This window comes from Trichoderma evansii (genome assembly GCF_050947405.1).
Source record: "Trichoderma evansii strain SZMC 28006 chromosome Unknown GGI43scaffold_2, whole genome shotgun sequence".
NCBI classification, from domain to species: Eukaryota; Fungi; Ascomycota; class Sordariomycetes; order Hypocreales; family Hypocreaceae; genus Trichoderma; species Trichoderma evansii.
In genome coordinates this window covers 2,904,458-2,929,071 of record NW_028145204.1, presented here as the reverse complement: position 1 = coordinate 2,929,071, position 24,614 = coordinate 2,904,458, and the positions used below count along the sequence as shown (strand labels likewise).

The following is a 24,614-nucleotide window of genomic DNA, read 5'->3' as shown; positions in this document are numbered from 1 at the left end:
TATCAACAAATAATCTCATATTCCCACATGGCGCCACCCAAGGCTGCCGTGGCAACGGCCAAAAAGCACCGCCTTACGTTCAACCAGTTGGCCGCTTACGACGACATTCTAACGGATGCGCTCGTTGACCATGTCAGTCTCATTCGCACAATATCGCTTATTGCAGCAAGAAATAGTAGCTGACTGATTTATACAGGCCTTTTACTGGGCTACGGTTCCCAAGAACCGCTCGTCCTATCATCCGTCACGGGGGATCCGGGAGGAGGACATTGGCAAGATTATCCAGGAGGAAATCATTGTCAAGCAGGACCTCGAATCGGCAGAGAAGCGCCTATTGGCGTCGGATGGCCTGAAGAGGTTTGTCAATGGCCTAAAATCGGACAAGGAGAAGGCCGATTTTGTGCAGCACCTGCGACGATATCTTCGGATATACATGCTCGATTGCCCTTGGGAGGTCAGCACCACTAACCGATACACCATTGTCACCCATGAAGCGTGTGTCGTCGCCAGGCGATACATTAAGCGCAACGAGACAATCAAGTACCTCTCCGGCATACAGATCAACATCACGCCCGAGGAAGAAAAGGAAATCACGGTTCGAAAGAAGGACTTCAGCATTGTCGTTAGCTCTAGAAAGAAATGCACCAGCCTATTCATGGGACCCGCGCGATTCGCCAACCATGATTGCCGCGCAAACGCCAAGCTCATGACCACAGGCCACTCTACAATCGAGATTGTTGCATCCAGGCCCATAGAGGTCGGCGAAGAGATTACCGTTACCTACAGCGATTGCTACTTTGGAGAAAATAACTGCGAATGCCTATGCCGAACATGCGAAAAGGAGCTGAGGAATGGATGGGCACCTGAGGATGGGGCGGTAAATGTCAAAATCAGCGTGGAGGGGGATGAGCAGAAGGAAACCTACTCCCTGCGTAGGAGACGAAGAGATGATAGTATCGGCGGCTCTTCACGAACCTCTTCTGTGACCCCCGATATGCGCCCACGCATTTACAAGACGAAGCCAAGAATGCAAAAACCAGACACCCAAGAAGCATCTGCAATTCCTTCGCCTACCCCAGAAGCGACGCCGCGCGGTCGAAAACGCGCCATGGATGCGTTTGCGACTCCACCAATCACGCCGGCCAAGAAGCTCAAGCTCACGTCAGAATCCTCAGATGCGTCCTCGCGTCTGCTCTCTATACCTAGCGCGGTCTCTAGCATTGCCGATTCGTCCAGCACTAGAAGCATAACTCCGAGCCAGACGTACGCCCCAGAGACGGACTCTACGTCTCCCGAAAAAGAGAGCCCTGAGCCCTCAGTACCACCTTTGGATAGAAAGAACGAGAAGCTTGCTTATCAGGATGCAGTCAATACTACAGTGGAGCCTGTTTCCCCTCCTCATAGCATGGGTAGCCGTGCGTCCCCGGATATGATCCAAGCAGAGGCCCCCGTTCGTACGATTTCTAGACCGCTAATGACCATGTCAATTTCTTCCATTCTAAACGACCCCTCGCCCACTGACGATTCTATCGATATGTATTATCCTTTTATGATGAATATTGGGGCGACTAGGGGACCTGTGGTGGAGTCGAAATTCGAACTCATTTCTGAACCAGATGGCGTACAGCAAGGAAAAATACAGCTGAGAGAAATACAGCGAAAAGAGAAACGGTCAGAAGAGCCAAAATCAGAGCAAGAAGAGTTGGAAGAAACACAGCCAGTGATTGAAGTCAAGACTACAACTGAGATTCACGTGGAGACTAAAGTCGGAGCCAAAGTGAAAGCGGACGCTGGTAAAACCATCGAGGTAGCCACCGGTGATAGCAAGCCAAAACGCGGCAAAAGCCAAAAGACGATTCTCAAGGAATTAGCACCGCCTCCATCTCGAGCACGAACGCCAGGGGATTATGTCCTTACGCCACTACTCCTTTCAGAGCCTGATATGGCCTGGATCCAGTGCTCCAACTGCAGCGACTACTTTGTCCAGCAGAATGCCTACTTTACACGATCATCCTGTCCAAGATGCGAACGGCATTCGAAGATTTACGGCTATGCCTGGCCCAAAACAGTCAAGACGGGGCCATCTGATAAAGAAGAGCGGATTCTAGATCACAGGATGGTACATCGCTTCCTCAATTCCAACGACGAACGGAGAGCCAGAGGCCGAAAGCTTCTGGGAGAGAGCAGAGATAGCACCGAAGAGCTAAGCGCTGAGAGAGGCAGGACCTCTCAGAGAGAATCTAATAAAGCTGGCGGCAGGGGTCAAAAAGAGGATGGTTCAAGAGTTCGGCGTAGTGGCCGAGCGAGGCGGATGAGCAGCAAGCTGGCTGAATGGTGATGTGTCATGTATGATTTGCAACGTATACCACGGGATGTGCTTTTATCGTAATCTTTGTCTCTCTTGACCAGCGATGGAAACTAGTCGCGCCTATATAAGAGGCAAGCGCCAGGACCGAAATAAAACAGTTTTAGATTCCAAGTTATTACTGCCATTTATGCTGTGAATGCGTCTGCTAATTCTTTGGTTCACGATACTACATAATAGTTAAACCGTCTCCGATCGCCTGAGAACTCGTCATATTTGTATGGTTTGGTCAGTGCTACCGTCATAGAGTATATTTTTCTTCAGCGAAATTTACCTAGACACCTCATCTGCCCTACAAAGCACACTTGAAATACGGTGGCTGGGTCTGAGACATGGTGGTGCCCAGGTGTACAGCCTAGCGAATTCCTAGGGACAAGATACGAGCAGCAGTGCTGAAACGTGGCTGTGGCTGTGAAAGAGTTGACAATAGGAGAGGGGAACAACGTATCAGTGATCATCGCTATCAGGTGGCCCTAGCGACAAAAGACCCGAGCGTTGGGTGTAAAAACAGCCAGTAAGAAAGCCGAAAAGTGAGGCTCCATAGGTTAGCGATTCGATGTCATCGCCGTCTTGGTGGCGTTTGTGTCTGACTTGTCACCCGCGCTCTTAATTTTCAGGGCCGTCCCCTCCCTCCATCCCTTATTTTTTCTTAGTGTGAAGTTTCTGATCTTACACTCATTCATTTTGCTTTATTGAAGATACTTTTGATGATTTGTTTATGAGATTTGTTGGTTTGTGTTTTTTGCGTCGTTTGAACTTGTCTATTCGCTGGTAGATCCGATATTCGGGGTGGAGACTACGTTGGTGGTTGTGACGATGATTCAGCGATATCTTGCTGCTGCAGTTTGTAAGTGCTTTCTGTTCTATTCTCTCCCCACTGAGGAGAGTGGTGCTTTTTGGAAGAATTTTTTATCTTTTTTATGTCAATTGGATTAATGGGATGGGCTGCTTTGATCTTTTGCTATTGTTTTGTTGAAATAGAGGACTGATGGCTGATGGCTGATGTTTAGTCGCGCTTGGCGCTGTGGCGGTTCCATCGTCTGAATCTCAGATTGTCTTCAAAAACGACCATGCTCAACATGGCGTTTCAAGCAAATTTGTCAAGAATGGACTTGTTTGGACAGAGGGAGCTGTGCGAATGAACCACATGCAGGTCGTTGGAACGCACAACAGCTACCACATTGAAGCCCCCAAGGCGGAGCGAGATCTCCAGTCTACTTTTGCATCAGGAGCGATAGATTTGCAATATTCTCATTCTGCGTTGGATGTACAGCTAGAGTATCTTCATGTGAGAAATCTAGAGTGAGTAATTACAAGCAAAATAGCTGGTATCTCTTGAGGAGTGATGAGTTGCTAACGAGGCTGGGAGCGGTTTTACAGAATAGACGTATTGGCAGATCCAGATGGCGGCATGTTTAGCCAGCCGCTGATTCGCAGACTTGCTGGACTAGGCGTTCCAAATGACCCAGCGCTTAAGAAGAAGGGCACAAAGGTGTTGCATATCCCAGATGTGGACTATCACACCAGTTGCTCTACGCTGGTTTCCTGTCTGCAGGTCATTAAAGGGTGGATGGATGCACACCCAGACAGCGTGCCTCTGCCAATGATGATGGAATTTGCGACGGCAGAAAAACTGGGAGAAAGATTAGGCGGCGCAAAAGTTATACCATGGAACACAGAGCTTTTGGATATTGTCGACGAGGAGATTCGCTCCGTGTTTGAGAAATCGCAGCTCCTCACTCCAGACGACATTCGAAGAGACGGCATGACGCTGGAGGAATCGATCCTGAAATACGGTTGGCCTGATTTGGAAAGTGCGAGAGGAAAGATCTTCTTTCTCATGGATAACGGCCCGGTGCATGATGTACGTGATGCGTATATCGAGGGGAGGCCGAATCTGGAGGGAAGAGTGCTGTTTACGAATAGTGCGCCTGGACAGGGCGACTGTGCGTTTCAAAAGGTAAGATAAAGACTTATTTTGTCATTGAGAGAAGCTACACTTAGGCTTTTGAATGATTTTGAAAAACAACTAACAACTTGTAAAAAATATAGCACAACGATCCATCCACGTACGCAAACGTCGAGTTCATCCAAGCCCAAGTCCGCGCAAACTACTGGGTCCGCACGCGCGCCGACGAGCCGCTCAGCACGGTTCTTGAGCACAACTGCTCGACTTCTCGGAGGGACGCGGCCCTGCGGTCTGGGGCGCACATTGTGTCGACGGATTTTCCGGCGTTTGGGATGAGTTCACGATGGGGATGCGATTATGCGGTGAGATTTCCGGGTGGGAAGGGGGCGAGGTGTAATCCTGTGAGTTGGGGGGAGGGAGGATGTGAGAATGAGGGGAGTTTGGAGCCGGAGGAGTATTATAGAGGATAGATGAAGGTGAACGAGGAATTGGTGATGTTGATGGTACTAGATGGATGGAGTTTTGGTTGTTGAATCATTTTGCTGTTATTGAGGTTGGAAAGATGAGATTCTGATATGAAGAAACTGATTCATGAATACGTCAAAGATGGAATACAATTGAGACTGCATAAAAGGGAATGGACATGATGTTGGATCTTCATTAGCCGTTTCGTGTAAGAAATGGAGTATTGGTATCAAATGCAAATATAGAACCCATAGTATTTACATGCCCTTACTCAATATTCTAAATCTACACCAGTTCTACCACGAGCAGTGTGAAGACTGCTCATAGAACAGGTAATTATAACGTATCAAAACTCAGAATAACTGTTACTTTGTTATCGAACCGACCATTAATGCATTACGAAGCAGTTTATATCAATTGACAATGATGGGAGTTAGGGTAGGTGGGCTGTGGGATATGGTAGGTAAATGGGTATATAAATTAAAAGAGTAGTCGCATTTGCAACAAATAAGCGTCATTGGTCTAGGGGTTAGGATTCAACTCTTCCATTTACAGGTCAAGTTGAGGCCCGGATTCGAGTTCCGGATGACGCATTGATCTATTGCTGGATCAATTTGTTTTTTGCTTTTTGACTGCTCTCTCGAAAACCACATTACTTCAGCTTATTTCTTTTCCCCCTTTTTTTCAATTAAAAAGTAGCTATTGTGCTGCCTAATTGCTCTACTTTACCGTATCGAATACGGATACGCAACCAAGCTGAATTCGTATCAGCGACTCAATATCGCTGCTTGCTGCTTGAAATTTGCTGAGGCATTGACAGTGTATCTTCATTCGTAGGACTTCTCCATCGTGTTACGAATTCAACAATTCAATCCCCATTATTTCTTGTAAATTTGCCGATTCCCAACAGTTGACTGCACTGCCATTGAGCTCCGCAGCCCGGCCGGAGACCGCTGTCGGAGCACCGAATGGGAGCCCCGCGATCGCTAACACGACTGCCCGCAGTGGAATAAGACAGACCAACCAGTAAAGATGTAGATGGCTTACCTAGTATAATGCATGACTCTAATTTCCAAGCGTTTCATTAATTCTTGAATCCATCTTCAAGTCAATTTAATTATTCTTTTCATATACATCAATCACATTCTCTAACATGGCTGAATCGGAAGAGGCTGCTCGCAAGATCCCCGTTGCTGCTGCAGAGGCTCGGCGCCTCGTTCAAGATATCCTCAAAGGCAACGGCGTCTCTCCAGGAAATGCGGCCACCGTAGCGCAATGCCTCGTGGCGGCTGATCTGAGAGGTGTCGATACTCACGGCATGAACCGCATCCCCTCATACATGGAGCGCATCCGCCAGGGAGTCCTGGATGCCGGTGCACAGCCTGAGCTAAAGCAAGTGACGCCTGTAGTAGCGCAGGTTGATGGACACAATGGCTTTGGCTTTGTAGCTGCACACATGGGCATGGCAGCGGCGATTGAATCGGCGAAGACCTACGGCATTGGACTGGCCAGTGTGAAGCATTCAAATCACTTTGGCATGAGCGCGTGGGTTGTGCAGCAGGCTCTGGACGCGGACATGATGAGCCTCGTCTTTACGAATTCGAGCCCTGCGCTGCCAGCCTGGGGTGGCAGGGAGAAGCTCATGGGCGTGTCGCCGATTGCTTGCGGCGCCCCTGGAAAAGGAGAAATGGAGAATTTCATTTTGGATATGGCCCCATCAGTGGCGGCGCGAGGCAAGATTTACAAGGCAAAGAGGAGAGGCGAGAAGATTCCCCTGGATTGGGCGCTTGATGCTGAGGGACGGCCGACAGATGATCCTGAGGCTGCACTGGGAGGTGTGATGCTACCTATGGGCGGACCAAAGGGCTCGGCGCTGTCTATCATGATGGATGTATTTTCAGGAGTGCTTTCTGGATCTGCTTTTGCAGGGCATGTGACGAATCCTTACGACCCGTCGAAGCCGGCCGACGTGGGCCATTTCCTGGTTGCTATAAAGCCGGATTTGTTCATGGATCTGGAAGAGTTCCGAGAGCGCATGCAGTATCTATACCAGCGGGTGGTTGGGTCACAAAAGGCGGCAGGCGTGGAGAGGATATATTTTCCAGGAGAGATTGAGCAGTTGACACAGAAGGAGAGGGAGAAGACGGGGATTCCGTTGGTGAAAGCTGAGATTGATGCATTGAACGAGGAGGCGAGAAAGGTTGGGGTTGCTGGTTTAGCTGTGGATACATGATGGATGACTTATGATATTGGTATATATAATGAAACTGTTAAAATTAGTTGTAGGCGAGATGATATTTGAAGCTTCTTGTATGCACGTTCATATGCATGTAAGACACTACTACTAACAGTCAATTAATTCCTATATTGGGTGCACCAAGCTAACTGATTTGTATTCCCCGCATTCAACTCCCATTTAGCCGTGGAGATGTCTCACGACATTCACATCTATATTCGAAAGCCATGCTGCCCTTCAACCTCTTTCAGAAAAGATGGACAGATTATGGTTTCCATCCGATCTTACAGCACTATCTATAGCAGATACAATGTGTCAGCGCTATTTGGAGCATTACAACATAAAAAGCCTATCTATAAGGTCCCCTAGCTCCCACAATCGCCCACCCTTATCAGCTATCAATGGTGGGGGCTCAAGCTTCTATCCGTATTGGTTAGGAGATTAAGTTTTAGAGTTGCTACGCTGATATCTATGTCATCTGCAATAAAAATGCTGTCACGCCCTCTGCAGTATTTGCGGTTATTAATAACCCTAAGATGGAGAAAGAGAGGGGTTGTATGCAAGGGATGAGCAGCTGAACACTATGAATACATGTCTGATTTTTTCCCCATGGCCATTGTTGTTCCAGAGATAGGTCATCGCGGCCAGTTATAATCTCCTTACTGTATTCTGAGTCTTGATATCATTATAGTCATCATGCCTCCTCGCCACTTCCCATCTCTCAAACTTCCTCCGAAGCCGAAATTCCTTCATACGATCCCATCCAACAGTATCCGAATCATCGCCATCCTCATCATAGTGAACGTCTTTGTCTGGACTGCCATTGGCATTGTCCTGCGCTTTCACACGGCACTCATCTCTCCTGCTGCGCTCTCATACGCCTTGGGTCTTCGTCATGCCCTCGATGCGGATCACATCTCTGCTATTGACCTCATGACGAGGCGGCTTATAGCATCAGGACAACGACCTGCCACCGTAGGAACGTTTTTCTCACTGGGACACAGCACTATTGTGATTATTACATGCATTGTCGTGGCTGCGACAAGTGGCGCTTTGAGGAAACGCTTTGATGGCTTCCAGAGGGTAGGAAATATTATTGGTACGAGCGTTAGTGCAGCTGTTTTAATCATTTTGTGTTTGGGGAACGGATGGGTGCTGTATAAACTCGTGAAAAGGTTGAAAGAAGTTCTTGCTGAGCGGAGGCGCATCGCGAGTGATGGCGATGGCGATGGCGATGCTCTGGATAACGAGGACGGTGATGCTACTGCGATGCAAACCAACGACCAGTTCCAACTTGAAGGCGGCGGGTTTCTGATAAGATCTCTTAAATTTCTCTTCAAGACTATTGACCGGCCGTGGAAGATGTATCCTCTTGGAGTTGTATTTGGCCTTGGCTTTGATACGAGCTCTGAGATTGCCGTCTTGGGAATTGCGAGTATACAGGCGGTACAGGGAACGAGCATCTGGCTGATTCTCATCTTTCCGATTCTATTTACTTGTAAGTCTTTGTCTTTGTTCTTTAAAATCTCGTATCGTTGAAAAGATTAACTCATATCTCATTTTGCAGCTGGCATGTGTCTTGTTGATAGTACTGATGGCGCGTTGATGATGGCGCTATATACATCCAAAGCCTTTTCGCGAGATACAGTCGCAATTTTATACTACTCCATCGTCCTCACCGGCATCACCGTTGTGGTTGCTGCCTTTATTGGCATCATCCAGGTTTTGTCGCTGGCACAGAATGTGGCCAACCCAAGCGGCAAGTTTTGGGACGGCGTTTCGGCTGTTGGAGACCATTTTGACATTATTGGCGGGAGCATCTGCGGCCTGTTTGTTATTGTTGGCATTGGGTCTGTCTTGTTCTATGGTCCGTGGAGGAGACGCATGGAACGAGGGGCTCAGGAGGTGTTGGTTATAGAGGCGAGTGATGATGTGGAAGCTGAAGGAGGAACATCATCGCGAACTTTGGAAGAGCAGCCTCCTAATCCAAAATCAGCGAGCGCACAAGTAGCAGTTGCGAATAACAGCGAATAAGTATAAAATTTCACCTGGAATATAAGAAATACAAGCCATTCGTTGATCGGTACTACTGATATATGACCTATGCGACTTATACACATGTGCAAGGCGTAGGCTCATGCTCTAAGCTTCATTTATAAGGTACTGGGACTTACTGACTTTCTCTCTAATAATAGCCTTCTCTCTAAAATAAGACTTGACAGCGTTCATTATCCTTGCTTTTATACTAAGTTAAGGGACTTGACGACCTGTCTTCGATATTGCATCTCAACATTCTCGCTACACAGCATTTTAGCTATTACGCGAGCGCCGATATCAATTGATCTCTAGAACATATCGCCATACTCAAGCTGCGTTAATGCGTTCGATGACACATATCATTGACCTTTGTAATTGATTGTCGCAGATAATACTGTAGACAATAGACTATCATTCAATTCGTCCTGAGGCAGCCCGATAGCGCATCGCAAAAGCTTATCGCCATTGCAGGGATTCTGGAAGCGTCTGGCATGTCCTTGCCGAGGAACCGCGCCGGGCGTGGCTGCCTGTCTTAGTGACCAGTCCTAGGTGCCACCGCCCAACTTAGTCATAATTCTGCCTGCAACTTCTTGTGCTTTTTGGTCATTTTGCTTCTAATTTACGGAATTCAGCCTCATCTACGGTTCTCAGTCCTAGACAGCCCTTGTCTGCTGATGGAGATCTGGCTGCCTACGGCCTCCTAAATGGATACGATGGCAGGCAAGGCTGCCCGTGTGACTGTTCCCTTCAGCTCGCGACATTAGACGCTCGCTTCAGCCCAGCAGCTGCAGGAATACGACTACCACGTGTTGTTGGCGATTGCGCACTGTCTCTTCGGCACTGGATGGTGGGGAATGGGGCTGGTGGCGTCTGTCAGGGTCTTCTGGACGTTCCCCAGAGGTTGAAGCGACGTATCTCAGCTCGCCATAGCCTCTAGTTCGCCATTCGACGGCGGGGTACCGTCTACATGGCGGTTACTTTGAGCTGTTGAACCTCTGACGAATGTTGCGCCTTTCGATATTCGGTGTTGCCGCCATTAGCGATTTTCATTTCCCTTCTCGAGCGTCCTAGGCGATGCTGTCAGTCCTCTAGTGGTTGAACTGGTGGCGTTTCAGTGTGGTGAGACCCTTTCCACCGCTCCTTTATCGGGCATCCTCTCCTGCGAATCACTTGCCAAAGCCGGAATTCGGGTATCGAGCGGCATGAAATAAGCGCCATGCTTTAACGCAGACGCACAGCCTTCCTGTCGGGGGAACTCGGTGTCTGATTGTGAAGATGACGATCACGCTGAGCATGAAAAAGTCTTTGCTGGCATCCTCCGATTTGAGCATACGACTGCATCGGCATGATTAGATTAGGGGACACGTCGGAATAGGAAGGGATCAGAGGACCCTTTGGTGCTCGAATTACTGAATGCCAATTCCGTGCTCAGCTCGATTTTCATACTGTCTAAGCGACATGTTTAGTCCTCACCGGCGTCGGAAGGGTGGCAATATTGGTCTCATTGCGAGCTTCGGTTACAGCTAAGCGTGCGTGACTGCCTATTGCATTATCCATGTCTTGCTAATCCAGCCTGGAAAACGAGCCCTTATATGCAAGGGGCCAGACTGCACTTATGCACCTTGTTGGCCGCGGCTTTTGGTGGTCAGCAATAAATGCGATGGGGAGAATGATAGGCCAATGATTGCTTCTTGATCGCCGTGCTTTTGACAGCAAAGCAATCTGCTGCCATGAGATTCGCTATTTGATGTATGCTGATTCAACTGCAGGGGTATTAATAAGCGTGCTAATGGTATGAGTAACACAGAGCCAGTTGACCGTAGTGGTGGTGTTTGGACCCTGAAAAATTCCCTTTAGCCATCCGTCCATCCCGCTAGACACTTGGCGGCTGTGGGACGTTGCGGCGGTCAGGGGCATCAGGACCCCAGAATTCAACACGATTCGTGTGGAGAACGATGTCTTGGTGGAAGACCTTCAAGTGAAGGTCCCATTCTTGCTCATCAGACTATGTATTTATCAGCCAAAAAGAGACTCTATTTTCAGGCAAAACGACGTGATTACACAGAGTACACGCCACTGGCCAGAACGACGAACGAAACACAACATCGTATTCTCACCCTCATCACAGTAGTGTAACTCCGGAAGGATTCGGACAGACCTCATTCAAAGCCCAAAAAAAGACACAATGGTGTAACAAAGGGTTCGGACGGGGAAATCCTTTCGTGGTACGCTTTCCTGCTCAGGAGCCTTCAGCCTGGTCCGACTGCGAGCAACACGCTCCGCGGAGAGACTTCAAGCTCACGGTAGATGGTTTCACCCAAGTCACGCTCTAGCGGCTCTTCGTTGGTTATTCGGAGTTCTCCATACAGTATCCAACACGGCAACTCCCATCCCAGCCCCGGCCGGTAGCGCACCCCACAAGTACAGATCTCTAACCCAGCAGCTGGGACTAAGCATGGGTTATTAGAGGCCTCTTAACGAAGGGTCCCCAGTCGGTGAGTCGCAAAGCCACGCCAGTGCGCCTCGTCCGAAAAGTCAAGTCACTGTACGGAGAAGAGGAAAAAAGTTTAACGTGGTGTACACATAGTAGAGACTGAATCAGTATTTATTCATCTCTCCCCCCGATCCTCGGTCTTTGCTTGCCATTTTGTCCCCAGCCCTTCTTTTTCATCTCGTTGCGTGTGTCGTCTTTCTTTTTGGCAGTTGATCTGTCACTCTTTAGAATACATCACTTGCAATTTGATTGTTAACAATAGAGTATAAACCATTCAGTCCTTTCAAGATGCACGGGTACAGTTCTTCAGATGAGTCGGACGACCCTCGCCGTCCTCGCTCACAGCCATCCTCTTCAGGTAACAACCAAGACAACAAGAAGAAGAGAAAGAAGAGATTGCATCCCCAGCAATCCATCAACAAGATATGGAAGAAGTTTTCAAACCGCAAGTTCTACACGGCGCTCTCGGTCCTTCCATTCGATCCTGTCACACCTCGATCGGGATTAGACCGGCCCAATGAACTGCTCTCCGAAGGATACGAGCGCGCGGCGGAAGAATGTCGACGGAAGGTCGAGAAGATTGTCAAGGAGTGCAGGCGGGTTAATATGAGATATCGTGACCCCGGTTGGGATTTGGTAAGTAATTCTATGCGGATTCCAAAGTTTGTTTATAAATAGCTAACCGGTTTCCACTAGGACTGGGATCTGAGATACGAAAAAGGCAACACCCTCAACTATATCGGCAGCGACAAATTTGAGATCAACAAGACGACCTTGCTGGGCTCTAAAGCCGTCGTGCCCAAGGCTGTCAAGAGAGTACACGAGATTTTCGAAAAGCCCACGTTTATGAAAGATGTCAGCGGAAGCGACGTCAAGCAAGGAGGCCTTGGAGATTGCTGGCTAATGTCCAGCTTCACTGCATTGGCAAGCGCCGAGAACGGCGTTCCCCGATGCTGTGTGGCATACGATACAAGTAAGATGGAACATTTTCTACATTGTTATATAAAATAGATGCTAACAATTGGCAGAAATCGGTATCTATGGATTTCTCTTCTACCGCGATGGAGAATGGGTCTACTCGATTGTCGATGACAAGCTGTTTCTCAAGTCTCCTGGCTGGGACTCACCAAGCATGCAGCGTGACCTTCTCCAGCAGATCGACCGGAACGAAGATGCCGAAACAACTTACAGGAAGACATATCAGACGGGCTCAAAGTCACTGTTCTTTGCTCAGTGCAAGGATCAAAATGAAACCTGGGTGCCACTTCTTGAGAAGGCATACGCCAAAGCCCATGGTGATTATGCTTCCCTTTCTGGTGGCTGGATCGGAGAAGGTCTAGAGGATCTCTCTGGTGGAGTTACTACGGAGCTTCTCTCCTCTGATATCCTGGATCTTGATGCCTTTTGGGATAACGAACTATCCAAAGTCAACAAAGAATTCATGTTTGGCTGCTCGGCCGGTATTCTAGATTATGGCTATGGTAATCGCGATGGCATCAGCGAAGCTCATGCCTATGTTGTTACCGATGCTCGCACCCTCAAGTCTGGCCAGCGACTAGTCAAGCTCCGCAATCCCTGGGGCGAGATCCGCAAGGGCCTTTGGGAGGGAGCGTGGAGCGACGGTTCCAAAGAGTGGACCGCTGAAGCTCAAGAGGAGCTAGGTCACAAATTTGGCAGCGATTCTGTCTTTTGGATTACATTTGAGGACTTGGTCCGCAAGTATACCCATTTTGACCGAACTCGTCTGTTCAGAGACAATGACTGGCGCTGTTGTCAGCGATGGATCGGAGTCGATGTCCCATGGAAGGCTGAATACCACGAAAAGTTCCGTATCAAGCTGACCAAGGATTCTCCTCTTATTCTTGTCCTATCGCAATTAGATGGAAGATACTTCAAGGGTCTTCAAGGACAGTACAGCTTCCGCCTTCACTTCCGCCTCCACCATGAAGATCGACCCGACGCAGAAGATTACATTGTGCGCTCTCATGGCAACTACTTCATGAAGCGATCGGTGTCTGTGGAGCTTCCTGATCTTCCTTCCGGCACCTATACGGTATACCTGAAGGTGACTGGCCAGCGCAACCAGGATTTGCCATCTGTTGAAGAGGTTGTCAAGAGGGAAAGCCAAAAGCGAGTCGAAAACGAAAAGTTTGCGCAAGTTGGCTATGCCTACGACTTGGCACATAGCAAGGCTTGGGAGCATATGGAAAAAGTTTCCAAGATTCGCAAGCAGAGAGACCAAGAGAAGGCCACTGCCCACCGCCAACAGGAACGACGACGACAGTGGGAGAGACGTCACATCAGCCGCGATGTGACGAAGAAGCAGAAGAAGAAGAATGGCGAAAAGAAGGAGCGGAAGAAGGAGCTCAGGAAGGAGCTCAGGAAGCAGGCCCTTGAGGCATCTATCAAGGAGGAGAGCAATGACAAGTCTGAGAATGTCTCAGGTATCTCAACCCCTCTTGACGCCGACATTGTGAACATCGACGTCAGCAAATTGGCACTTGATGACTTGGACTCCAACTCCAGCGGCTCGCCTACTGATACTCCAAAGTCAGAGCAAGCCAGCATCTTCCCTTCAGACCAGAAGAAGGAAGATGTGCCCCCACTTAGCGGAGCTCCCCCTGCCACTGCGGATGTAGAGAAGGATGCTTCAGCTGAAGAGCCTAAGCCCGCTGCTGATGAAGAGAAGAAGGACGACACCCCCGCAGTTGTCGATGAGTCTGACGGAGACTCATCTGACTCTCCTATTGAGGACTGGGAAGAGCTTTATAGCGATGACGATTACACACGCAGACCTCGCCAGTTCCCGTATCCCGCTCCTCCTCTTCGGGACGACTACGACACCGAGGAAGAAAACATGCCGACGCCGTGGAATGCAGTCTGCATTGTGGGCATCCGCGTCTATTCCAAGGACGAAGAGCTGGAGCTCTTGACCGTTATGGAGGGTGGATCGCTCGATGGCATGGGCGAGAAGGGCCAGGCAGACCTTGATAATGCTCAAGACAATGCCGGTGGCCAACGCCTTGGTGAAGAGAACGCAGCGGGCGAAGTTGGTCTTTCTTTGGAGTAATTTTATTGACGTTATGCAGCGTAGAGAGCGATGATTGTTATGATTTGAGCATAGATAGAATTATGCCGCGATGATTTCGTTAGAACTAAGACTTGTAGAGAGTAGACTATTCTGGGCGATTTGATGCTATAGAACGCTTCAATCTTTTGATTTTTGAGAAACATGGCTATGGAGTTAGTACACCACTCAATTTGATTAATACACTACTCAATTTTATTTGATACATCATTTTCTCAGATTTATAGTGCTTAGTATTAGATGATGACTTGCAGTAAGCGATGGTTTGATTAACATGGTGATTCTCACCTTCCGGCAAATGACTCTTGGGAAATCACCATCATAACAGTTTTTACAGTTGCGTAGGAGGCTCTTGTGGCTAGAGTATGATGTCTGTGGTAAGAGACTAATTTGAATATAGTTTAATCTTGAAGCGGAAATAACACAATATGCACGAAAGTATTTTGGCGTTGAAGTTTATAAGATGCATTCCTGTCTTGTTGGGGTAGCGAGCGGGTTTAACCAAACCAGCTTGAGCGCTAAAACCTCTGCTGTAGTTAGAGCAGTACCTACAGTTAGAACAGCTGGGGCACCTGTCAAGGGGCTTGGATGTACCGAAACTAGGCCTAGGCAGCCGCTTACAGCGCGTCCACCGAGTACCCAGTACCTGCTCCATCGCGCTGCAGGGAGAACGCCTGAACCCATCAAGGTTTAGCACTACAATGCACATGTAGGTATGACGCCAGCCGGCTTATCAGAGCGCACCTTATCGGCTACCTGCACCAGGCAAGCTCACGCTCGTTTCGTTTCACCTCAGACATTTTGTCGGCTCTGCGATTCATCCCTTCTGGCTCACCATGTAGCCCGGGCCTGTTCTCATTGACAGTCAAATCCGATTCTGTGATACACGAGACAGCTATATCAGATCTCGACTACGCGCGTACAGCAGCGGCCATCTCAACATGGCGTCGCCAGCAGCGTCAACACGGCGCAGCCCCGACTCGTCGTCTGCCGGGTCGCTGAGGCCGTCAAACGACCGTCTGGCCATCTCCGTCGACACGCTCGTGAACCATCTGCTAGTTTCGAAGCGGTCGCTCTCGTCGATGACACTCGTCCTGCGTGCCGATGAGATCGCCAGGGCAGCGCGACAGTCCCACGAGGACACGGTCATGCTGGCCGCCCAGACCGGCTTTCTACATAACGCCATTGCCGATCAGGTGGTGATTCTGGGGCGCGTTGGCAAGAGCCTGCAGGCGACGTGTGAATGGGGAAAAAAGGACTTTGTGCAGCTGGTGAAGAGGATGGACCAGGTGGATGGGGAGTTGGAGGACACAATGAACATGCTGAGAACAACAGTAGTCGGGGCGGCGCTGCGACCCAAGGGCGAAGCGAGGAAGAGCTTGTTAGATTTTGTGGACGAGGGAAGCGTTCACGGGATGAGGGACGCGATGAAGCAGTGCATAAAGGAGCTGCAGGCAAGTCTTGTTCCTGAATGCGCTCTGTGTAGCTGGGCTAACGGCCAGTTTGTGGTACTATAGGGAATCCAGCTCTCGTTTGACGGCGATCTGCTCCGACTCGAAACCGACATTCGAAATATCAAGAAAATAATCGACAATGCGCCTACGCCCGCACCGCAAGATATGATAACGAAGCTACTGGTGGAGATATTCGAGCATTCAGCAAACATGGCCGAGTGCCTGGCCTCGTTGACGCAGCATTTCGACATGTGTGTCACGGCTATCCGGACCACCGAGGGAGCGGCGGCCTTGGCCCGCAGGAAGGCTGCCGAGGTCACCCAGTCTCAAGGGGGCGAAAGCGTGTCAATATCGGGTGTTATTGCCGAGCAAGAATCCAACAGGTCCGATCTTGAGCCGCAGACGGCAGAAGATCGAGCAGAAATGCTTAGGGTGGTCATCCAGGATGCGCGGTTGGTGGATGGTGTTGTGCAGGATATACAAGATCACCTCGCCCAAGTTGAGGGCAAAAATGCCGCTCTGGGAGATCAAACAGATCTAACGAGAAAAGCGCACTTGGGCATGCTTGATGCATATGCTACACTGGGAGAAATCGGGGATCGCTTGGCCGACTATCTGGCTGCCGAGGAGGATTTCAAGTCTCGGTGGGAGATGGAGAAGGAGGTGGTGTTTACAAAACTTGAGGAGATGCAGCAGATGAGAGAATTTTACGAAGGATATGCCAGCGCTTATCACGGGCTGCTCATAGAAGTTGCTCGTCGCCGGACCGTAGAGGACAAGGTTCAGGCCATCTTGCGCAAGGCTCAAGAGAGCGTTGACAAGATGCTTGAGACGGACCGCACAGAACGAGAGACGTTTCGACAAGAAGTTGGAGAATTTCTGCCTACAGATTTATGGGCCGATATGCAAGGCCCAGCAAAGAGATGGAAGATTGTTGAAGTTAGCGACAATGAACAAGCGACCGAAGACGGCTTTGCGGATGCGAATCCGGGCAGTAACTAAACAAGAATGAGTGATTATCGAAGCGACAGGTCTCTTTTTACATACAACAGAAAGGAAGAATATCCCTGATTGACTTGAGCTACAATTATTTGGGTAATACAGATTTGTTTTGATATTGGTTGTGAATTTGAAGTTTCGGAAATACCGCTATTTGTTTGGTTATTGGATTTATGGAGTACTGGGAATACCAGGGTTCATTTTTATATTTAAAGACTTGCAATTTGATCAACTTTTTTCATAATACTAAGTGTTGAAAAGTACTTTGAATAGCTATGTAGAACTTTGTTTCCATAAAGGTTTATGATGGTGAAAAATAACTTCAAATTCCATTGCATACAATTTTGAGCTTATTATTGTCTCGTAAAATTTAAATCTCCCATCTCGATATCATCAACATCTGGAATATCTGTTTGCGCCTCTTTCGCTGTCTGCTGTATAACCTGGACTATAGCATCAGAACGCGGCGTGATATTCACCTTGAATGGCCTCGGCTTCCTAGTAAACAACTCTATATTGATGAGAAAAGCTCGTCAGCAAATGTGTGATATTATCCATGCATGGCGCTATATAGCTGCCACTCACCTTGCCAATCGTCCATGTCAAGCGGAGGCTCGCCAGGTTTGGGCGTAATGTTAAAGGCCCATAGATAGCGAGAAATCTGAATAAAGAGCGAGTTCTCCGCAACTTGTATGCCTTTTACAGAGAGTCAACTAAACAATTCTAAAGAGAGCAAAGTGCATGGAAAAGCGACATACCTGGGCACATACGACGACCAAAGCCATAGTCGACATGGTCGCGTTTCCAATAATCTCTCTGTCTGGCACTAACAAGTGAATCCAAGTCATCGCCAAGGAAACGTTCTGGCTGAAAAGCTTCAGCGTTATCATAACGTTTAGGATCGTGATGAAGGCTCTCCTGGCAGGGCATTATTACTGTGTCGTTGGGTATAGTGTTTCCACGGTAGACAATCTCTTCAGTAGAGGCATGTGGAACAGCAAACGTAAGAATGGGACTATATCTGTGAAGCTCCTTTATAAGAGCCCTAATGTAAGGAAGGTTTGGCTGGTCTTCCCATGCTGGCAGACGAGACGGTCCAACAACGCGGTCGAGTTCTATAAAATTTTAGTGTCTGATAACCTCATAAGAACATCTTGAGGATCATGTATTTATACCTTCCTGAGCTTTCTTCTGAGCCTCTGGATGCATAGCAATGAGTTTCATAAAGGATTGCATAATAGTGGCAGTCGTTTCACTGCCAGCAACAACTATCCCACCCAAAAGGTCAACTAAGACACTGTCGTCAAATCCCTGCTTTTTTTGATAAGCCAAGGCATCAATGCCAAAACACGCAGGCACTATTCCGGCCTCGATACGTTTTCTTAGCAACTTAAGAAAGGCCCTATTAATAGCAGTTTCGCGCTCGTGCAAAGAATCAGCGAGCTTGGCCCAAGGCTGGAGCCACAATGGCAGCTTCTCAAGGATCGGCAACCAGTCTATTATGAGGTGCCCAGGCTGAATATCTAAACATTGTTAGTGCTTTCCGCCATGCTGTTGTTGAGATATTTAGTTTCTGGATAAACATTGTACATACTACGCAAACCCGTGTTCCAAACATCATATAGTTCAACCATGACGGAATGGTCGAGCTGGCTGATCCTGGTTCCGTACACGGCACTGAAGATGACACTCATCGCAAAGCGGGTTACATGAGACACAAACTCATCTGGCTTTTCGCAAAATGCAACCAATCCCATCTTAGTTTCGTAATCTTGATATTTCCTGACCTCTTGCGACTGTCTCGGGCCGAGAATGTCCATGTAAATTCGCCGATAGAATCGCATTTCTTCGCCGACTTGGGCAAAAGGCAAAACCCCAGGCCAAATACGCTTTACAAAAATATTCGTCCTCGGCCTGTTAGACGTCATGCCGCTTCGCTATATACATGTTAGCATGGCCATTTTCAAGAGAATATTATCGCAGTACCAGGAGACTCTCTGTATACTGACCTTGGTTAATATCTCATGCGCATCTTCCAAATTGTGTATCAATAAGTTTGGCTTCGAGCCCATCCATAACATACAGATGTCGCCGAAATTCTTTGCCATCAAAGGAAGTTCTACTGTTACATTTTTCAAAACCTTGGAATAGTAAAAGAAGTTGCCCAATAAAGGCCATGGCTTGGGTCCAGGAAAGTATTTGACAGGCCGAGTTGGAAGATAGCTTGGAAGATAGCTCAGCAAGGCAGTGAACAAGCAGACCACAACTCCTAGGAGAGTGGCTTGCTCATAGGTTGCCTTGTAGAACGGGAGAAGAGTAAGAATCATGGTGAAGAGAAAAGAGTTTTACATCAGGCTTGGATAGAATAATGATTATCAAATTTGCGGTCTTCAAGATTACCCGCTAGAAATACCATCCAATATATATTCATCGCCTCCAGAGATATTCCAACTATCTAATTTAGCCTGACATATTACTGACGTCAAATACAACATATGGAGGGTAGTATTATTGAATTATCAAATGCGGAGAGTTGGTACCTCGTGATGTGACTCTATATGACAGGGCGATGCTTCTGTGGCAACTAACTGCGAGATAGAGCATCCCAGATTGAAGAGGTAGCAGCGTATCTCGATATACGCACGCATTATATTAACTTATAATTTCATACAATGTTATTTTCATGCTATTTTAGGAGCCTCATTCGTTTGCTTCCGTATACCTTTGAGGCAAGACTGCTCTCTCCCAATCCTTGAGATTATTCAATGCTTTGTAAACGTATAGGTGGCCTTGGGCAGAGAGATCTCCATGTCCACATTTTTTCAGAAGCCAACTGCCGAGGCTTTTCATCTTTTTCCCGGTCTTGCTCTTGCCCCTTGCTATTGCGTCTTTCTCATAGAGTGATTCTCATTTGTCCATGGTATATTGGGTGGCATAGCTATCTCCTCTAGGATTGTGTTTGGCTGGCCTGGCTTTGCAATGACATTGGATGCAACGTCGGCTAAATACGCCCGACGCCTTATGACCGGGCACTTTAGTATTTCTTGTCCTGAGTTGATGAATAGTCCTGCTAAGCGATGATATTCCAACACCAATCCCATAGATAGGTATGTGAGGGGTTGTCCAAAAGCGGTAGTTTGATTGTATTCAAGGCTTGCACGTTCATTGCGCCCTTTACGATATATGCATCTTCCTATTTGGTGGGGTAACATAGCTGAGTGTGATCAATTACATGGGAACCACATAGAAGATGGTGCTGCGGCGAACTTCTTACGCGGCTGGACTATCACAGAGTTACATAACCCCCACACGGTAATAAGGTAACTGCACTGCGTTATTGCCCAATTGAGTGGCAGTCAGATAATAGCTGAACTGACTCGTTTCAGCGATATAACGAGCGGGCTTCCATAAAAGAGGACTCAATGAACGAAGTCATCCATTCGGCCACCTAGAATTTCACATGGCTGTAGAGAGCCCAAGGGATTTAGTTTAAATTGTCAGAATTCAGTCTTAGGGCTGCTCTAGAGAGCGCATGGAAGAGGCACGGGTAGCTTATAATAAAGACCAGATGCTCTGTACTTTAAATGAAACAGTGGACGATTACCACTAGCTATATGGTCATACGATGGAAAGCGTTTATATGAAATATCAAGCCTATGAAATTAAAGTGACGTATAGGCTAAAACAAAACTGCCACCTTATCAATTGGTTGCAAAAAGGAGATAGCCCAGTGAACATCAAAGCCTCTACACCAAAACCTGCTTTTGGCGAGGGGAAGCACGGATATAATTATATTAAAGATTATTATGCGTTATGTAGAGTTACAGCCTCGCGAATGCAAGACTTTCCTAAAGCGTTCTTCGCTACCACCCAAAACCGGAGAGACTATGTCCGACTTGCATGCCCCATGATGCCTGCCAGCGAATGAAATGGTAGCTGCGGCATCCAGCTGTTATACCCATGGCCGGCTATCGCTAAATAAGGATGAGATTAACAGGAATATACCGGTATAAATCCTAAAGTGTCGGTGAACTAGATACGGATCGGAACTCTTACGCGATGGGTAAGCTTCTTATTCGCCCATGAGCTGGGATGAGGGGCCTTGTAAGATCAATGCCATTGGTTACTCTATACTGCGTTCCAGAATGCAGTCTGTTTCTTTTGTCACAGATCGTGATATGCTTTGGCCCTTGTCTATTGGCTAGTTCTAAATAGTCTTCTCCTATACGTACTGGGTAAGTAATACCTACCGCATTCCCTCCTCGAAACATTAGACTGTGGATTCTGATGAAAATTCCTCCACTATTTACTACAATCAGTCGAAAGACTGCCAAGGATAATTAAGGAATTACTTTATAAAGAAAGACCCACAGTCCAATTTGTCGAGGGGATACGGCACTTGTAAGAAGCACACAGGGCGACATTCATATAGATCCATACTCTTATCTATGCATCTTTCCTTTCACCGCTTTGTCATGAAAATACCTACTCCATCTCGTGACAGTGCTGAGTTGACATGGCTGCAGCTAAAGACCCGTAATTCCGTAGCTATACACAGTAGAGCATGAGAAAATCAGACACCGCCTCCAACCAGGGGCCATATTGTAAATCACATTTTAGAACTAGTAATTAATAACGATAAATGAGAAGATAGCATTGACCTAAAATATTGTTTTTGTTGCTTTGAAAACTCGTTTGTTTTGAGTTTATAAAAAGAAACCGCACAGCTAACTGTCAGGCATCTATACTAATAACAAAAGAAAAAAAAAAGAAGATTCCAAATAGAAAAAGAAAAGAAATAAAACTATTTATCATGTAAACCAAATTTCTATGGGGTATCCCTCATCGCGCCTTAAGTCAACCTTTGGTGTCCCTGCCATGCCTTTCACAACCAAAACCCGCAAAATGCCAATCTTGTGAATGAACCGCTGACGCCGCCGCTATCACCCACCGCAATAGATTTTTTTTAATTTTTTTTTCGTCCGTAGTTATCAATTTGTATATTGCTTGTGGTAAAACTATTCATTAGATCGTGTCGATGAAGTGGCCCTGCTTTTGCCTGTCTCCAGAAGAATCTTGGCCTCCTCCAAGGCCTCCCTTCGTGCAAACTCATCTAAGAATTTGTGAACTGTCTCGAGGGGCAATTCAGCAATTGAATCTTTGAGATACTGTGAGAATTTATAATTAGCTACTGGTGTATTTCCAGAAAAGACATAAATTTTGAATAACATACCGCTGGGTATACTTCAGACTCATTGTGTCTGAACTCTTCCATCATTCGAATTAAGCGAAGAATCTGCTTCCATGGAACGATGGTATCGCCGATAAGAAAGCAGGGAAAGCGGGCCAGTGCAAGCTCTTCCAGAATCCAGCGACGCTGGAAGTACTGACGACCAAGGAAGTCGAGATAGCCCGTCCAGTACGGCATATCACACGGAGCCACGCCCGGAATACTGGAGATCCAGATATGCAGGAGATTCCTGGCCCAGCGATGTTCGGGTGCGTAGTCTTCTGGATGCTCCTCGCGGTCACCTGGATCTCCAAACCGAGCTGGCATGATGTCTTCAATCTCAGCAAACACTGCAAGTGTTGCATCTGTGGCCTCGGTCTTCTCGCCGATCCAACCAATAACCAGCTCGGCTGACTTGTAGACTTGGCGCATTTCAATGGTCTGGCGCTGACGCTCCATCTCATCGTGTTGGTCGACGCATATCAAGTCAACCCAAACGCGGAGAGCGCGAGATTCGAGGGCTGGGCCATTGCTGATGCCAAAGAGCTGTCTCAGCCATCGAGGGGCGCCATGTGGACGCCGAGCAGGAGTTCGCTGAAAACGTCGTGAGATGGTCGGGTAGAAGACGGCTCGAATGTTTTTGAGTGCCCCAGCGAGGTGAGATGTGATGTTGACGGGCTGACCAGATACCCAGATTCGCTCTGAGGCTTGGGCATCACCGTACAACGAGGACAGGGCTATGAATTCGAGGTCATCGGTCAGGCGAGTCGTGACGAGTTTACACTCGACTGGATCGCTGAGATTGCGGGAACAGTTGATCTCGAGCAAGCGAATCTCGCGCTTCGAGTGGTCGAGGCGCCTATACGCAATACTCATATTGGTGGGTGGTGGTTGAAAGACAGATGTATATAAAGAAGCAACCACAGGTCAAGTAGAAGGCAGCAATTGGACAATAGCTTTAGCCAAAACGGAATCTCTGAGTCTCTCTCGGGATTGGGATCAAGAGAAGCAGGGGTATAAGTCTAGAAACTGCGGGATGCATCAACTCGCGACCAACGCAACAGCAGGACGGCTGGCGTTTATACCAAGTCCCGACCCAAAGAGTGGGCAAGGCGGGCATCGCGCTGTCGGCTGTCACATTTTCAAATCCCGCCTTTTGAGCATCGACCAGGGGACCGGCAGCGCAAGACAGGGAGAGGCCCGTTCGGGACTTGTCACACGTGTCGACAATCTTACTGCCTGTTAGTTAATACATGTACAATTAACATGTAAGGGACGGACCGCTCATCCATATCTGTCTTTGGCGGTGCGTGGCCTGAAAGATGAGTCCACTCATGTGGGAAAAGGGGGGCAAGGATTTCCGTACTGCATTCTACCTGGACCTCGTACAACCAGGCACACTGATTGACGGTCAGTAGCCGTTGTTTTTTACGCTGGATTGCGTGCTACGCCTGCTAGTAGAGTTACATTGCATAGTGTTAGCATGTATTAGTGGTTGTACGAAGTCGTCAAGGGATGAATTTACAGCGAAGCTTATGGAGTAATAGCACTGCATATTTGGGGGCTAAATATGCCACATCATATATGCGGGATTGCATGTCCATCCATATCTTCAATGCTTGCCCTTATGATACAGTACAAAAACTCGCGAATTTCCAATTATACCGAAATTTTGTCGTGGCTTTCCAATGCCTAGAATCATTGCATATCTTTGCCTACTAAAGCAACTGCTGCCGCCCATTTTCCTAAAAAAGCAATTACGGAGCTTCGCCATGGCCATTGAAACTTTGAAAAGTTATTTGGAGGACCCTTGTAGCTCGGCTATGGGCGACGTATGCTAGTGTACAAGCAGTCTTATTACAGGCACTGCTTGCTGGCGGCAACTCATCCTGGGCATCGTGCAAGTATACCAAGGAATAGCCAGGGGTCACTGTCTCATGTTATTTCTGTCTTCCTTTTCTTTTCCTTTTCCTTTCTTTTTATGTCTTTATTGTTCCTCTGTTTCACATTTCGCACTTTCTCTCTTCTTTTTTTGTAAGGATGCACTAGTCAGCTTTTCTCACGCCATGACTATCACTAACCACATTTACTACGTGTAATACGACATTCTCGCTTCCCAAAATTCTCTCCTCTTGTAATCAAACTAATAACCTTTTCCATTTTCTTTTGTCTACTGTGTGAGGGTTTCGGCTTTCGCGCCTGAATTCGGCCGCTCTTGTTACTCCTGCGTCTTTTTTGTGTTACTGTACGGGCACGCCTGGCAGGAAAGTCAGCCCTAGGGATTAAGTATATTGCAGTGTAGCATCATTTACACGGCTCCTTGTAATCCCTGTAAAG

The 24,614-nt window shown here is 47.7% G+C and overlaps 8 protein-coding genes and 1 non-coding gene across 9 annotated transcripts; 7 read left to right on the top strand and 2 right to left on the bottom strand.

The window, feature by feature from the left end:
• Positions 1–27: 27 nt before the first annotated feature.
• Positions 28–2,338, top strand: GGI43DRAFT_420594 (SET domain-containing protein; the record flags this gene model as incomplete). Its single annotated transcript, XM_083207835.1, has 2 exons — positions 28–132; positions 197–2,338. The coding sequence occupies 2 exons, from the start codon at positions 28–30 to the stop codon at positions 2,336–2,338; spliced, it is 2,247 nt and encodes a 748-aa protein (XP_083065475.1).
• Positions 2,339–2,787: 449 nt separating this feature from the next.
• GGI43DRAFT_170181 (phosphatidylinositol-specific phospholipase C1-like protein) lies at positions 2,788–5,029 on the top strand. Its single transcript, XM_083199711.1, has 4 exons — positions 2,788–3,212; positions 3,376–3,667; positions 3,746–4,325; positions 4,418–5,029. The coding sequence occupies exons 1-4, from the start codon at positions 3,182–3,184 to the stop codon at positions 4,742–4,744; spliced, it is 1,230 nt and encodes a 409-aa protein (XP_083065474.1). The 5' UTR covers positions 2,788–3,181; the 3' UTR covers positions 4,745–5,029.
• A 221-nt stretch (positions 5,030–5,250) lies between these two features.
• Positions 5,251–5,332, top strand: GGI43DRAFT_t29. The gene has a single exon. It is a non-coding gene; the product is annotated as a tRNA-Gly (tRNA).
• A 75-nt stretch (positions 5,333–5,407) lies between these two features.
• Positions 5,408–7,152, top strand: GGI43DRAFT_169897 (Malate/L-lactate dehydrogenase). The gene has a single exon (XM_083199704.1). It carries the CDS (start codon positions 5,893–5,895, stop codon positions 6,970–6,972), a length of 1,080 nt encoding a protein of 359 aa, XP_083065473.1. The 5' UTR covers positions 5,408–5,892; the 3' UTR covers positions 6,973–7,152.
• Positions 7,153–7,546: 394 nt separating this feature from the next.
• On the top strand, positions 7,547–9,549 carry GGI43DRAFT_169985 (high-affinity nickel-transport protein-domain-containing protein). Its single transcript, XM_083199706.1, has 3 exons — positions 7,547–8,473; positions 8,543–9,104; positions 9,171–9,549. Exons 1-2 carry the CDS (start codon positions 7,672–7,674, stop codon positions 9,007–9,009), a joined length of 1,269 nt encoding a protein of 422 aa, XP_083065472.1. The 5' UTR covers positions 7,547–7,671; the 3' UTR covers positions 9,010–9,104; positions 9,171–9,549.
• A 1,813-nt stretch (positions 9,550–11,362) lies between these two features.
• Positions 11,363–14,778, top strand: GGI43DRAFT_169915 (uncharacterized protein). The gene is made up of 3 exons (XM_083199705.1): positions 11,363–12,142; positions 12,203–12,479; positions 12,535–14,778. The coding sequence occupies exons 1-3, from the start codon at positions 11,795–11,797 to the stop codon at positions 14,574–14,576; spliced, it is 2,667 nt and encodes an 888-aa protein (XP_083065471.1). The 5' UTR covers positions 11,363–11,794; the 3' UTR covers positions 14,577–14,778.
• Positions 14,779–15,440: 662 nt separating this feature from the next.
• On the top strand, positions 15,441–17,298 carry GGI43DRAFT_169852 (protein kinase regulatory subunit ATG17). The gene is made up of 2 exons (XM_083199703.1): positions 15,441–16,048; positions 16,112–17,298. Exons 1-2 carry the CDS (start codon positions 15,536–15,538, stop codon positions 17,048–17,050), a joined length of 1,452 nt encoding a protein of 483 aa, XP_083065470.1. The 5' UTR covers positions 15,441–15,535; the 3' UTR covers positions 17,051–17,298.
• On the bottom strand, positions 17,226–19,428 carry GGI43DRAFT_169846 (cytochrome P450). The gene is made up of 6 exons (XM_083199702.1): positions 19,057–19,428; positions 18,642–18,984; positions 18,223–18,570; positions 17,806–18,162; positions 17,633–17,743; positions 17,226–17,558 (listed from the first exon to the last, which is right to left on the bottom strand). Exons 1-6 carry the CDS (start codon positions 19,372–19,374, stop codon positions 17,401–17,403), a joined length of 1,635 nt encoding a protein of 544 aa, XP_083065469.1. The 5' UTR covers positions 19,375–19,428; the 3' UTR covers positions 17,226–17,400.
• Positions 19,429–21,676: 2,248 nt separating this feature from the next.
• GGI43DRAFT_169831 (uncharacterized protein) lies at positions 21,677–23,745 on the bottom strand. The gene is made up of 2 exons (XM_083199700.1): positions 22,281–23,745; positions 21,677–22,215 (listed from the first exon to the last, which is right to left on the bottom strand). The coding sequence occupies exons 1-2, from the start codon at positions 23,151–23,153 to the stop codon at positions 22,066–22,068; spliced, it is 1,023 nt and encodes a 340-aa protein (XP_083065468.1). The 5' UTR covers positions 23,154–23,745; the 3' UTR covers positions 21,677–22,065.
• Positions 23,746–24,614: the final 869 nt, after the last annotated feature.

Coding starts and splice junctions, on each gene's coding strand:
- GGI43DRAFT_170181 (XM_083199711.1), top strand. CDS start 3,182: ATGATTCAGCGATATCTTGCTGCTGCAGTTT. Junction 3,213..3,375: donor ATATCTTGCTGCTGCAGTTT/GTAAGTGCTTTC, acceptor GCTGATGTTTAG/TCGCGCTTGGCGCTGTGGCG. Junction 4,326..4,417: donor GCGACTGTGCGTTTCAAAAG/GTAAGATAAAGA, acceptor TAAAAAATATAG/CACAACGATCCATCCACGTA.
- GGI43DRAFT_169897 (XM_083199704.1), top strand. CDS start 5,893: ATGGCTGAATCGGAAGAGGCTGCTCGCAAGATCCCCGTTGCTGCTGCA.
- GGI43DRAFT_169985 (XM_083199706.1), top strand. CDS start 7,672: ATGCCTCCTCGCCACTTCCCATCTCTCAAACTTCCTCCGAAGCCGAAA. Junction 8,474..8,542: donor CTTTCCGATTCTATTTACTT/GTAAGTCTTTGT, acceptor CTCATTTTGCAG/CTGGCATGTGTCTTGTTGAT.
- GGI43DRAFT_169915 (XM_083199705.1), top strand. CDS start 11,795: ATGCACGGGTACAGTTCTTCAGATGAGTCGGACGACCCTCGCCGTCCT. Junction 12,143..12,202: donor GTGACCCCGGTTGGGATTTG/GTAAGTAATTCT, acceptor GGTTTCCACTAG/GACTGGGATCTGAGATACGA. Junction 12,480..12,534: donor CTGTGTGGCATACGATACAA/GTAAGATGGAAC, acceptor AACAATTGGCAG/AAATCGGTATCTATGGATTT.
- GGI43DRAFT_169852 (XM_083199703.1), top strand. CDS start 15,536: ATGGCGTCGCCAGCAGCGTCAACACGGCGCAGCCCCGACTCGTCGTCT. Junction 16,049..16,111: donor AGTGCATAAAGGAGCTGCAG/GCAAGTCTTGTT, acceptor GTGGTACTATAG/GGAATCCAGCTCTCGTTTGA.
- GGI43DRAFT_169846 (XM_083199702.1), bottom strand. CDS start 19,374: ATGATTCTTACTCTTCTCCCGTTCTACAAGGCAACCTATGAGCAAGCC. Junction 18,163..18,222: donor TCAGAAGAAAGCTCAGGAAG/GTATAAATACAT, acceptor AAAATTTTATAG/AACTCGACCGCGTTGTTGGA. Junction 17,559..17,632: donor TGACATGGACGATTGGCAAG/GTGAGTGGCAGC, acceptor TCATCAATATAG/AGTTGTTTACTAGGAAGCCG.
- GGI43DRAFT_169831 (XM_083199700.1), bottom strand. CDS start 23,153: ATGAGTATTGCGTATAGGCGCCTCGACCACTCGAAGCGCGAGATTCGC. Junction 22,216..22,280: donor AGTCTGAAGTATACCCAGCG/GTATGTTATTCA, acceptor AAATTCTCACAG/TATCTCAAAGATTCAATTGC.